This window comes from Nicotiana attenuata, unplaced genomic scaffold (assembly GCF_001879085.1).
Source record: "Nicotiana attenuata strain UT unplaced genomic scaffold, NIATTr2, whole genome shotgun sequence".
Taxonomy (NCBI): Eukaryota; Viridiplantae; Streptophyta; class Magnoliopsida; order Solanales; family Solanaceae; genus Nicotiana; species Nicotiana attenuata.
In genome coordinates, this window is record NW_017670578.1 from 48,217 (window position 1) to 61,658 (window position 13,442).

Sequence of the window (13,442 nt, forward strand, 5' to 3'; positions counted from 1 at the left end):
AACTTGCACGTTATTGTCCACCAAATGATAGAAATGTATGGACTGATTTCAGCAGTATGCCAAGTTTCTTACAACACACACAAAAAGCTGGATTATATTATATCTGTTCCTGTTTTAGCTTTTCGCATAAGTTAGAAGAGTTGATAAAACCAAACGGAATAGCAGAGACCTCTTGAGATTTGAACTCAGTGCTCTAATTGTGCCAATCAATTCAGCCACAATGATGGAAATGTAAACAGAGTAATTTGATCAGTAGGCTGCACCAAACTAGTAATACAATTCATCCAGTACTCATATTACCCTTTTTCCCCTCTTCAATATACATGTTAGCTTAGCTAGTTAGTCCCTAACTTGTTCTATAGATAGCCATTGATGTAAGACGGCAGCTCGTGCTATCAGTAACAAACAATTCTCGTTCAGCTTCCTCTCTCTCCATTCACTTTTACCACACTCGAAAGAGATTCACTGTCTGATCTGATTCAGTGACTTCTTGAGCATTTGTTAGCTCCATAAAGGCTTTGTGCATAACTGCGGTATAGAACACAACTTTAAAAACTTACACAGAAGTCTTTCGATACACTTGCTTTTTCTTTTTGAAAGAAAAGAGGTGGCATAACCAGGGAATCACTAATTTCAAAATTTTATCAGGCTCTTCAATATCTCCAAATTACTGCATAACTTACCAGTTTACTCTGTCATATAGCATCTATCTCCAGCAAGGTTACCAATACTTGTACCTGCAATATATCCCCCTGTCCAAGCATTCTGCAGAATTGACAGAGTGCTAAACAATCAGTGAAGAAAGTAGCCTGCTGATATAGGAATATTGTTCATACACCCCCTCCTCCCCTTCTCCTGTCCCACCCCAAATAAAAAAATTAAAAGGAAGAAAAGGGAGGAAAAAACACAGGAAACAAGACACATAGGTAAAGTATGTTTAGTTCATACCGCGAATAGGTAAAGTAGGTTTAGTTAAGACCGTGAATAGGTAAAGTAGGTTTAGTTAAGATACATAGGTAAAGTAGGTCTAGCACACTCTCGTGATGCCAGATTTAGCAGTGTATGGTATCACATTTGCCAGCGTGTCCATCACAACTCCATGGTTACACACACTTTTAACTTCATAGAGGTTTAAAAGAATCCTCATAAACAACAAAAATCCAATTTAATTTCACATGTGGGGTCTGGGATGGGTAGTGTGTACGCAGACTTTACCACTCCTTGAGGGTAGAGAGGTTGTTTCCTATAGATCCCCGGCTCATGGAAAGATGGAAAGAATGCAGTAGCAACAAGCAGTAACAACAACAAGATAAGAAGAAAAGAAAGACACAACATGTAATAATAGAAATCTAACAATAATAAAATACAAGACTAACTACTAATATTGCTGGTATCAGGAAGAAACAATTTCGACTATCCACTAACCTTCTACCTTAATTCTCGACCTCCACACCTTCCTATCAAGGGTCATGTCCTCAGTAAACTGAAGCAACGTCAAATCCTGCCTAATTATCTCTCCCTAGTACTTCTTTGGCCTACCTGTACCTCTCTTCAGACCCACCAAGGTCAACCTCTCACACCTCCTCACTGAGCTGTGCTTCTCCTCTTCACATGCACAAACCATCTAAACCTCGCTTCCCGCATCTTGTCCTACACCGAGGCTACTCCCACCATGTCCCGAATATCTTCATTCCTAATCTTATCAATCTTAGTATGCTCGCACATCCATCTCAATATCCTTGTTTCTGCTACTTTCATCTTCTGGACATGAGAGTTCTTGACTGGCCAACACTCTGCTCCATATAACATGGTCGGTCTAACAACCAATCTGTAAAACTTACCCTTAAATTTGGGTGACACATTCTTATCACATAGAACACCGAATGTGAATCTCTATTTCACCCACCCCTCTCCAATACGATGTGCAACATCCTCGTCAATCTCTCTATTTCCTTGGATAATAGACCAATGGTACTTGAAACTATCTCCCTTAGGGATAGACTTGTATATCAAGCCTCACGTCCACGCCTTCTATAGGTCCCGTCATTGAACTTGCACTACTAGTACTCAATCTTGGTCCTGCTCAATTTGAAACCATAGACTCTAGAGTCTGTCTTCAAACCTCCAAAATCTCGTGCTAACACCGCCTCGCGTTTCGTCAATCAATATAATATCATCTGCAAATAACATACAACATGGCACCTCCCCTTAAATGTGGCGGCCAGTGTGTCCAACACCAAGGCAAATGAAAATGGGCTAAGAGTTGACCCCTGGTGCAACCCCATCACAACTGAAAAGTGGTCCGAATTACCCCCCCCCCCCCCAACCTCCACACACACACATACTATTCTCACCCATATTTTAGCTCCATCATACATGTCCTTAATCACTCTAGTGTAAGCAACAAGAACACCCCTAGACTCCAAACAGCTCTATAAAACCTCCTCGGGATTTTGTTGTATGCTTTATCTACATCAATGAACAACATATGTAAGTCCATCTTCCTCTCCCTATGCTGCTCCACCAACCTCCTTACAAAGTGAATAGCTTCCGTAGTCGAACGTCCCAACATGAATCCGAACCCTCGCTTCCACTACCTTCTCCCAAACTTTTGTAGTGTAGCTCAGCAACTTGATACCTCTAGAGTTGCAATTTCATACCATCTTGGTACCTTTTCATAAAATCTTAACTTATCAAAGAAAAATTGTTGCAATTTTGAATATCATCCTTATTTTTGTACACCGGAATCATCGTACTCCACCTTCATTGCTCAGGCATCTTCTTCCTCCTAAAGATGATGTTAAACAACCTAGCGAGTCATTCCAAGTTTGCTCTGCCCATACTCTTCCAAAATTCTACCGGAATTTCATCTGGCCTGGTCGCTCTTCCCCTACTCATCTTACGCATAGCTCTCTCAACCTCCCCAATTTTAATACGCCTACAAAAACCAAAATCTCGATGGCTCTTAGAGTGCTGCAAATCACCCAACACAATATCCATGTCCCCCTCTTTATTTAGGAGTTTATGAAAGTATGTATGTCATCTACGTCTAATATGTGCATCTTCCATCAATGCTCTGTCTTCCTCATATTTGATGCACTTCACTTGATCCAGGTCACGGGCCTTCCTTTCTCTCACCTTGACTAGCATGTATAGCTTTTTATCCCCATTTTTGTCGCTAAGTTCTTCATCACGTTCAAATGCTGCAGTCTTAGCCACCGTAATCGCTAACTTCGCCTCCTTCTTGGCCCTCTTGTAGCATCCCTATTCGGCCTCTTCTCATCCGTTTCCTTGCTCTCCACCAGCTTCATCTCAAAATTAAAGATAATCCCGTTTGAACTAGACGTTTACATCTAACATAATAGGTAGTACATCATAAAGTACATTTATAATATAGAAGCATTGTATCAAACTTGATAATGAAATTGCAAAAGAATTCAATGTAAAATCTTAGAAAAGGGCAATATTGTATAGGAGTAATCAGTACTCCGTAAATAACGCAATATAACATCAAATATCAAAATCAGTGACTTTTTTGCAGAAAATAAACGTCAACCTATTGGTGCATGTGGTGGAACTGATACAACAACCACTATGCCTCAATCTCAAGCTAGTCATTCGGCTATATGAACCTTCGATATTTATTTCGATTCATTTGGATCCATTTCATTCCAATTTTATTTTGTACTTACATACATTGATGATCTTCAGACAAATGATGCACCAAATAGTAATATGATTATAAGCTAAAGGTTTTGGCTGAACAAATTCTCTACAAAAGAAAAAAAGGTCACCCTTCTCTTTTTATAGTATACCATCAGACTTAAAGATATATGCATATATATCAAGTATACAATAAAAAGAACATGATGCAGTTTTCCCATTAATGCTACCCTGTGGATTCAGATCATGCTTGCATTACCTGAAAATTGAAGCCACCAGTAATACCATCAACATTGAGTACCTACAGGATTTTCAAAGAATCATAAATACATATGGAAAGCCGTAACCTGTGTCCTACATTTGCACCTGAAGCAAGAGAAGTAAACTACAGGTATTAAGTTAGACAAACCTCTCCAGCAAAGTAGAGATTCGAATGGATCCTGCTTCCCATTGTATCAAGGTAGATCTGCTTGAAGAAATAGAACGATTGCAACTCTCAGAAATTAACTTAGCAAAATTGAGAGGGTCTCAGCATGAGAAGCATATGAGATGGGAAGAAAAGAAAAGGGAGCACCTCTGAAAGTGAAACACCTCCAGCTGTGACAAACTCATCCTTAAATTGGCCCTTCGTTACCCCAACAAGGATGCAACAGAAAGTTTCTTTTCAGTCAGAGTAATGATGTCAAAAGCAGAAATGAGTCTGAGAAATGGGAAGGAGCCATAATACCTTTCCCTTCACGCTAAATGCACAATCTTTTAACAAAGAAGCGACAGAGAATAACATATTATTGGAAATGGAAGACCAAAGCATGTCTCCGCATATGCCCTGCATTAATCAAGAAAAAATAACAAAATAAAAGTGGACGTCAAACATTCTGAGAATTTATCCAGACGCAAAAGCCAAGAGACATCCTTACAACTTAAGTGGACATTTTTACCTCACGATCTAATATATACTTCCAAAATCTTTTCACAAGCGCAAATTCAGAAGGATAAGAATTCAGCACCTTCTGCCTCTGCATTGAAGAGAACAATAAGGAAAGTGGTGAAGTAAGATTCAATACAATCATATGCTATGGTGTCATGATGAGAGGTTATTTACATAAGAGATCAATCAATAGTTTCAGAACCTTTTTTCTTTTGATAAGATCGATCAATTGTTTCAGAAGCTTAAGCACCACTACCTTATATGGACCATGGATTGTATCTTATATGGGTGTGTATAAGTACCAAGTGGAGAAATATACAACTTTTTTTTGTTGCTATTTTTAATCACTCCCAAAGAACCCATACCCGCTCGCATCACAGGTACTTCAAACCAAATGAAGGATCCATGTATATGAAGTTGCTCAATATATAAATCAAAGATTTAATGTAATTATAAGTATTAGTTTCTGTAGCTTTTATCTCTTCCATATGTTTCCCGTCTTTGACAAAGCTGGTCTATATGGACAATCAAACAAGATAATGAAAAGGTCATAAACCTCAAAGCAGGTCACATAATGTATTACCAAAAACTGACTCTTGTGACAAATGAGTGCAGACTTTAGATCTTCAATATGGAGATCAGGAGTAAAATCCACACAAAGCGTACCTGGATGTTTTGCAACTAAATTTAGCAAGAGATAAGATTGTGGTGAAGAGAAAACGACAAAAACAGAAAAAGGAAGACATGTTTTACCCTTATAGTCTGAACTGGATAGATAACGTGCACCCCAAGCAGATAGCCTAAGAACCACAGGCCCACTGAGTCCCCAATGTGTCACTAGCATGGGCCCTAGCTAAAAGATAGGATTATTGTTCTGGAGTACCAAAATTCTATCCAATAAATGTCATCAATCTGAAATGCATACCTGAGTAAGCTGTGGTATATTCTTCTGGATGCCTTCCAATTGTAATTTTGCTTTTACTTTTGGAAATGCAACCTATGGGTGACAAGTAAAAAGATTGTTAGGCAAAGGCAAGAATATTTTCATGTACTCAAAAGTGTAATAAGTATGTCACAACAATTTTAAGAATCAACACAGAAGTGCAATGATGTCTGAAACACATTAAAATATATTGTTCACTTTCAAACACAAAAAAGTGAACCACAAAATCTTCATAATTTAAATGAAAAATTTTGTTAAGGAAGAAAGCAGAGATCACTATGTCATTAGACAAAAAAGTACAATCAGTAGACAACGTCCTGTGATAAAGAATGCCAAAGCATCATCTAAAATGTCATAAAGGTGAATGTACATTTTACAGGGCACATAAGACTATCATGTTCTTATAGCAATTAGCACTTATTTCAGGGAAGAGTTAGCTTGGTTACTTATAGAACATTAGAAATTTGAAGCAGGCAAGGTAGCATCTATAGAAGTCAAAGATACTAGCTGCCTCCTAAGACATATTAAATGCCAGAAAGAGGAGAGAATAAATTCACAGTGCAGATAGTTGACAGTCAATCAGCCCTATGTCATCCTTAACACCAATATTAATCAGGTTATATTCAAAAACGAACAGGATCTGAATCAAAAATATTTATTACAAAAACAGTTATGAGACATATAAAGCATCTCCCAAAGTATATCCTTAATTCAGGAAAGAAGGAATTATTGACGATAAACAACTAGCTATATATTCATTCATGTGATATAAAACATAAGGAGTAGCAGGCAAACACCTCAAAGACTGAATTCACTCAATTGGCTGCAAATGGTAGAGAAACCTACACCAGACAATTCTGCTAACTTTGAGTCATCAATCTTGAAAGTGAACAGGCTTGGAACAGGTTCCACAATAGAATGACCAAGCTGAGTGGCAAGATTGTAACCCTGAACAGGAAAAGATGGAAATGAAGTGAAGTAATGGATGCAAAAATACTGCTAACTCATAACCAAACTGACCTGCTTACTACTCCCACTAGCAATTAGTAGATAATCAGCTTCAACGTGCTCCACATAATCAAGGCTACGTTTCTCAAGCTTGACTGCAAACTTGCCATCAGCAGTGGAAGATGCACCAGTAACAACTTTTCCTGTCTGCAACAAGACTACACAGAAAATCTCAAGTACAAGGTATATTACATAGAAATTGCACAGAAAATGCAGGATAATATCTCAAACTATTTTACCATTTAGACAGAACTTTTCCATCTCAAACTGGTGACTGAAACAGAATAAATAAATAAAGGATAATTGAGTAAACTTCAAAAACAAAGAAGGAGAACATACTATAAGTACATACCAGATGCAGGTAGTCTTAACATAGGCATTAACTTGATGATTGCTTAACTTCTAACCTTGGTATACAGTAGTTTAAACCCAGAAGCAATTTCATAAACATGTTGACAATGGATGCTTTAGGCAGATTGATTACAAAGCGGATAGTGTTGGGTTAATATTTTTGCAGTGTGAATAGAGATGAGGTTCATATTTCCCTATTCCAATTTGTTTAAGCTGCCACTCTGCCTCCCATATATTCTACCACAACAAAGAAAATAAATGATCCCATGTCTCAAATCCCAAGATGTTCTTGGAAAATACTTGGTTTCAAGTACACGAGTAACGCCATATTAGCAAGTGTCAGTGCATACGTGTGGGGAGAGATAGAGAGAGATGCAGATATACACGTGAGCTAAAAGAAAACTTTTTGCTTTTAGGGAAGTGTGACATTACAAGAGTTGAAAGTCCAAAGCTACTCAATCGGACACTTTGGATAATGGATGTAGGCACCCATGCCCTTGGAGAACTTCAAGGATAGGAATGTACAACGAGTAATGTGAATAATAGTAAAAGCTTATCCAACCATACATGCTCCCAAATAATTATGAAAGAATAAAAAAAATTGTGATGGAATAGTTTATCTACCTCCGCTCCTCTTCGCCTCGGACATGAGGCAATCAATTATAGTAGATGAATTATCACTGGTGGGGAAGACCCTTCCGTCTTCCTCAATCTGAGGCAAATCAGCAGAAATTACTTAGCATCATAAGAAGAAAAGAAACATAAAAAGGGTAGTTTTGGAGATTACTTTTAATGCCACGCCATGATCTGTGAACCAGGACATTGTATCCATTGGACCATGAATATGGAAAAAAGAGCCTCGGAATTCCTTATGACCCCTTGGATAGTTTTCTGCCAAAATCTGCAAACGAGGTTGGTTTTGATTGAGCTTGACTTATATGCTGCTATATCTGAAGTTGAAAATGAGACTCGACTATCAGCACATTTTAGAAAAGAAAAGAACACACACACACTCTTAGAGTCTTGGACTCGCTAATTTTAGTTGATTTTATAATTCTAACGAGCAACTGACAAACATCCTACTCAATGAGCATAGGGGAGTGCAAAATCTGGGTTAAGGGAGTTCAGACTTCAAATAGAAAATAGTACGTATTTCTTCTAACTCAATTACCTATTCATACTTCAATGTGTCATGTGCAAAAAGCATTTATCTTCAAATCCTTAGGGTATGCAATCTTAGGAACAATAATTATTATGTACATTGAATTCCCAACCATCGAGGGACGAAAATTACCCGTCACTCTTCCACAAGTGCCATACTCCAAGAACTTTAAGCTTCGGGCACCAATTTTACATGCTAGGGAGATTACATTCTTAAATTGAAAAAGAAAACTTTACCTTATTGTCAGGGCAATGCCCATTAGTCACATTGCAGCGACCCCCTCCAGAGATTTTAACCTACCAAAACAAAAGACCACATTTTCCTCATTACAAACACAATTTAAATCCTCAAGAATTATGAGCAAAAGAGAGATAATACAGCATTTCTCAAAGTTCTTAAAACAACAGCTATGCTTCAATCTCAAACAAAGCAAAGGTCGGCTATATCCACCCTCCATACAATCATTCCCCTTTAGTCGGCTATATAATCGGTGCAATACATTTAAGGGCAAAGGTTAAATTTGTCGCTAAGCTATGCGAAATGGTCTAGGTTAGCCTTCTGTTATTAGTTGGGATCAGTTATGCTCATACCGTTAAAAAATTAGTCTGTATCTGCCCTTATTGAAAAAAGAAATCACTAGAAATCGCCATGTTTCCAAAGGGAAAAGTGTCAAATTTGTCCATGAACTATGCCAAATGGTCTAGATATACCTTCTTCTTAAATAGCGGATAAAGAACTAACCTTTGATAAAGGTTTGGCTTTTTCAAAAACAACAACTTTAAGATGAGGAGCGAGAGTCTTGGCCCTTATAGCACCGTAAATTCCAGCTGCTCCGCCCCCGACTACTACTAAAAGCTCTTCACCTGCCTACTTTTACCAAAACACCAAATTACCGTAAGTTTGCAAAACAAAACTCAGAATCATTGTATATTACTAGCAATGTTACCTTTGGAGCAGCCAAGGAGAAAGTAATTGCACTGAGCCTTCTGCGTCCACTGGTAGAGATTGAACAGGGATAGCTTCCTTTGAGATTGCTTGAAGTTTGAGAAGCAAATCCAACACGAAGAATGAATCGCTGGGATACCAAATTCATGATATGATAATATACTCTATTCTAGTTTCAGCACAAAACGCAAAACGAGCTCTCGACCAAACGACGAAAGACGTACACAGTTGTACTGTAATATGTGTTGGTAGGACTCAACAATAGTGGTGTGAGACCTGTTTTTGTCTCAAACTAGTAAATTGTGGGGCACACAAAATAAAATTTTTGGTATTGTTAGAGCGTGAAGAAATATCCAAGACCTCTATTTTATTTTTATTTTTATTTTTTAAGGATTTTATTTAAGTGAAATATTGCGAGAAAATGCCGAATATAGTCCAGTATCTTTGGACTTCAACTCAAACTAGTCCTATTTCTTTCACATGGAGCATTAATAGTCCACATTTTTTAAAAGTCGTGCACTTTAGTCTTCATGTTTGATATGAAAGAAGGAAAATATTTTTCAGTTTTCTCATATTTGGTTGGCTTAAATGTTTTCTCATGAACTTATTTTTCTCCAATTGGAGGAAAATATTTTCCCTGTCAAGAGAAGGAAAAATATTTTCCAAAACTTTTCTTCAACCTTTCACACCCTTTTCTTATTGTTTATAATTTTTTAGCCATATACATAGATTATACATTTATTATACATAATTATACACATATAATACATAAATTATACCTCCACCGGCTATTTTTAGTTTAAGCAGTTAGGTAGACGACTATTTGGGTTAACTTTCTTTTTTTATGATGTAGAAAAAGTATTTTCTTTCATTTTAACAAAATAATGTAGCAAAAAGTATTTTCTTTTCATAATATAGAAAAAGTATTTTCTTTCATTTTAACAAAAATGAGTACTTTTTTTCATGTTGTAGAAAGAGTACTTTCTTTTTCAACCAAAAAAAATAGTATTTTCTTTTTAGTTGTGTAACACAAATTTCAACGTTTCTTTTGCGAGAAAAGGTAAAGCAACACATTAGTCCCTTTGGGTTTGTGTAAATTTTTAAAAGAATAATTAAATTTTTAAAAAAAATAGAATCTTGAAAACGTTGGGTAATTGGGGTTGGGGGGGAGGGGGGAGGGGAGAGAGAAGGGGAGTACGGAAAACATGGGGATTTGGGATAAGGGGGAGGGGTAAGAAAAGTAGCATAAAAAATTTCTAAAAAATATTTTTACTCTCTAAACAAACACTAGAAAAAAAATTCCGAAAAAAGTTTGTCACTCACCAACTAAACAAAGAAAAATAAATGATAACCACTCATTTTCTAGGAAAATATTTATTTTCGTATCAAACATGGAGACTAAAAGTGTACCACTTTATTAAAGAATGTGGACTATTTGTAACGACCCGACCGGTCGTTTTTGAGCTTTTGCACTTCGCTCGCCAGTTCTCGGGCATGACTAGCCACGCGTGATTTATTATGACTTATGTAAATCGTTGGTTTTGGTTTTCAGGGCAATCAGAATGGATTTGGAAGAACAGTTCTCAGTTTGAAGCTTAAAATCTGAAAGGTTTGACCAAGTATTTGACTTGTTAGTATATGATCTCGGATTGAAATTTTTATGATTTGGTTAGCTCCGTTAGGTAATTAGGGACTTAGGAGCATGATCGAAAAGTATTTTGGAAATCCATGGAAGGTTTAGGCTTGAATTGGCAAAATTGGAATTTTGGCGTTTTCCGGTTGATTGGTGAGATTTTGATATAAGGGTCGGAATGGAATTCCGGAAGTTTGAGTAGGTCTGTTGTATTATTTGTAACGTGTGTGCAAAATTTCAGGTCATTCGGACGAGGATTGATAGACTTTTTGATCGAAAGCGGAATTTGAAAAATTTTGGAATTCTTAGGCTTGAATCCGATGTGATTTTGGTGTTTTGATATTGTTTTGGACGTTCCGAAGGTTGGAACAAGTTTGAATGAGGTTATGGGATATGTTGGCATGTTTGGTTGAGGTCCCGAGGGCCTCGGGTGAGTTTCGGGGGGTTAAACGGATCAAATGGATAGTTGAGAAGTTGCAGATTTTGCTTCAGGTCTGTTGCAGGTTTTCTTCATCGCGATCGTGTGAGGAGGCTCGCGATCGCGTAGAGCTATCTTAGGGGGCATCTAGGTTATTCTTCGTATTCACGTAGATAGGGTTGCGATCCGTGAGTGTAGGTTTCTGTGTATCGCGTTCGCGTGGGCTCATACGCGATCGCGTAGGTGTAAGACTCTGAGCATCGCGTTCGTGTGGGTATATACACGATCACGTAGAGTGAAATTTTGGGCCAGCGGAGTTTGTGCTTCGCGATCGCGATGGGTTTTCCGCGATCGCGATAAAGTAAATTAAAGAGCTGGGCAGAATGTTTAAAAAGGCCATTTTCGCGATTTTTGGCCTAAGTCCACCATTTTTGACTCGGTTTTGGAGCTTTTTGAGAGAGATTGAAGAGGGAATCAAAGAGACCTTATTGGAGGTAAGAATTTTTGACTCAATACTCGATTATATGTTGATTTCTAAGTAATTAAACCTGAAATTAGTGTGATTTGAACCCAAAATTGGGGAATTAGGGCTTATGATTTGGAGACCTTTGAGTGGGGATTTGAGGGGCCATTTGAGGTCCGATTTTGATGTTGTTGATATGTATAAACTCGTGGGAGGATGAGGATTCTACTGATGTGATTTTTATCGGATTCCGAGATGTGGGCCCGGGGGTCAGATTTGGCAAATTTCGGAATTTTTGAGTTAATTCGATTATTTTCGCTTGGGCTTTGTTCCTTTAGCGTGTATTAATGATATGGAACTGATTTTGGTTAGATTCGGAGCAATTGGATACTGATTCTGGAGGCAAAGGCATCGCGGGCTAGAGTTTGGACCGGATAGAAGTAAGTAATGATTGTAAATGTTGTCCTGAGGGTTCGAAACCCTGGATTTCACATCGTTGTGCTATTTTGAGGTGACACACACACTAGATGACGAGCGTGGGGTCATGCACCATTGGGGATTGTGACTTAGTCCGTCCCGTGTGACTTTTAACTGCATATTTGATTGAAAACTGTTTGTTATTATCATGTTTTGGGCTAAATGCTATATTTGGGCCTCGTGCCAATTGTTTCGGACCTTTATGGGGTTTTTACTACTATTCCTCACTATTTTGACTTAATAATTGTACTCAGTCATGCTGTGTCTTACTGACTTCTTAACTCAGCCTTATTTACTCAATTTTGACATTATAAATGATATTCTTGAGCTCAATGCCCTGTTTTTGACTGATAGTCCGAGTGACTTGTGAGGTTGATGGCTGAGAGAGGCCGAAGGCCTGATTGTGAGGTAATGACTGAGAAAGACCGAGGGTCTGAGTGTGAGGTTAATGACTGAGAGAGGCCGAGGGCCTGGTTGTGAGGATTATATATTTATGGATCGGGCTGCACGCGCGCAAAAATATATATATATATATATATATATATATATATGATCGGGCTGCACGCGCGCAGCGATATAGCGCTTGGGCTGTAGGAGTCCCTCCGGAGTGTGCACACCCCCAGTGAGTGCAGTCGACTATATATATGGATCGGGCTGCACGCCGCAGCGATATATGGATCGGGATGCACGCCACAGCGGTAATTATATGGTACCTATTGAGCGTGAGCGCTGAGTGTGAGCACTGATTGTTAAGAGCTGAGTCATGAGTGACTGAGAGGCTTTCCCGAGGGGCTATATATACATGTATTCGAGTGATGCTTTGCCTGAAGGGCCTATTTATGAACTTACTGGTTTTGCTCCTCCTTAAAGTGAGTTTCTATTGATTATGTTGAATTAATTACTGCTTTCACTCATCTTTAGACCGAGCCTCTATTGAGAATGTTAAACAAATATTTTTAAACAACTTTCCTTAAAACTGTAGTTTTTACAAGGTGTTCGGAATTTAGCCACTGATTTGGCTTTGTTACTTCCACTTAGATTTTTTAGTTACGAGATGGTTATGAATTTCTGTTTGCCCGAGGGGCTGTATACGAACTATGTTTCGGCCGAGGGGTCGACTATGATTTTTCATCACTTTCACTATATATTACATTGAACTTCTACTGAAATTGTTAGAAAGATATTTTTCAAAGGATTTTTCCCGAAACGGGAGTTAAACGAGATGATTTGATTTGTATCCTATTTTGGAAACATGCTTTACCCACTGTGGTGCTATGACGTGATTTACGTGATTTCTTACTGCTCAGACTTTATTTACCTTTATTACTTACTGAGTTGGTGTACTCACATTACTGCCTGCACCTTGTGTGCAGATTCAGGTATTTCTAAACTCGGTGGCAGGTTAATCGGAGTTAGCAAGGTAGCTGCTTGGCGATCGCAGCCCTGTTTTT

At 38.1% G+C, this 13,442-nt stretch overlaps 1 protein-coding gene across 1 annotated transcript; it reads right to left on the reverse strand.

Moving 5' to 3' along the window:
* Positions 1 to 76: 76 nt before the first annotated feature.
* On the reverse strand, positions 77 to 9,290 carry LOC109241175 (uncharacterized protein YtfP). Its single transcript, XM_019407894.1, has 17 exons — positions 9,002 to 9,290; positions 8,797 to 8,922; positions 8,292 to 8,351; positions 7,681 to 7,794; positions 7,518 to 7,605; positions 6,555 to 6,700; positions 6,381 to 6,482; positions 5,517 to 5,588; positions 5,345 to 5,444; positions 5,175 to 5,257; positions 4,602 to 4,679; positions 4,391 to 4,489; positions 4,238 to 4,288; positions 4,073 to 4,129; positions 3,923 to 3,964; positions 684 to 765; positions 77 to 528 (listed from the first exon to the last, which is right to left on the reverse strand). The coding sequence occupies exons 1-16, from the start codon at positions 9,146 to 9,148 to the stop codon at positions 688 to 690; spliced, it is 1,443 nt and encodes a 480-aa protein (XP_019263439.1). The 5' UTR covers positions 9,149 to 9,290; the 3' UTR covers positions 77 to 528; positions 684 to 687.
* Positions 9,291 to 13,442: the final 4,152 nt, after the last annotated feature.

Excerpts from the sequence above, each read along its gene's own strand:
- LOC109241175 (XM_019407894.1), bottom strand. The coding sequence starts at position 9,148 with ATGAATTTGGTATCCCAGCGATTCATTCTTCGTGTTGGATTTGCTTCT. Across the intron at positions 4,289-4,390 it reads CATTTAGCGTGAAGGGAAAG|GGCCAATTTAAGGATGAGTT; the intron begins GTATTATGGCTC and ends GGGGTAACGAAG. Across the intron at positions 766-3,922 it reads CTGGTGGCTTCAATTTTCAG|AATGCTTGGACAGGGGGATA; the intron begins GTAATGCAAGCA and ends TCAATTCTGCAG.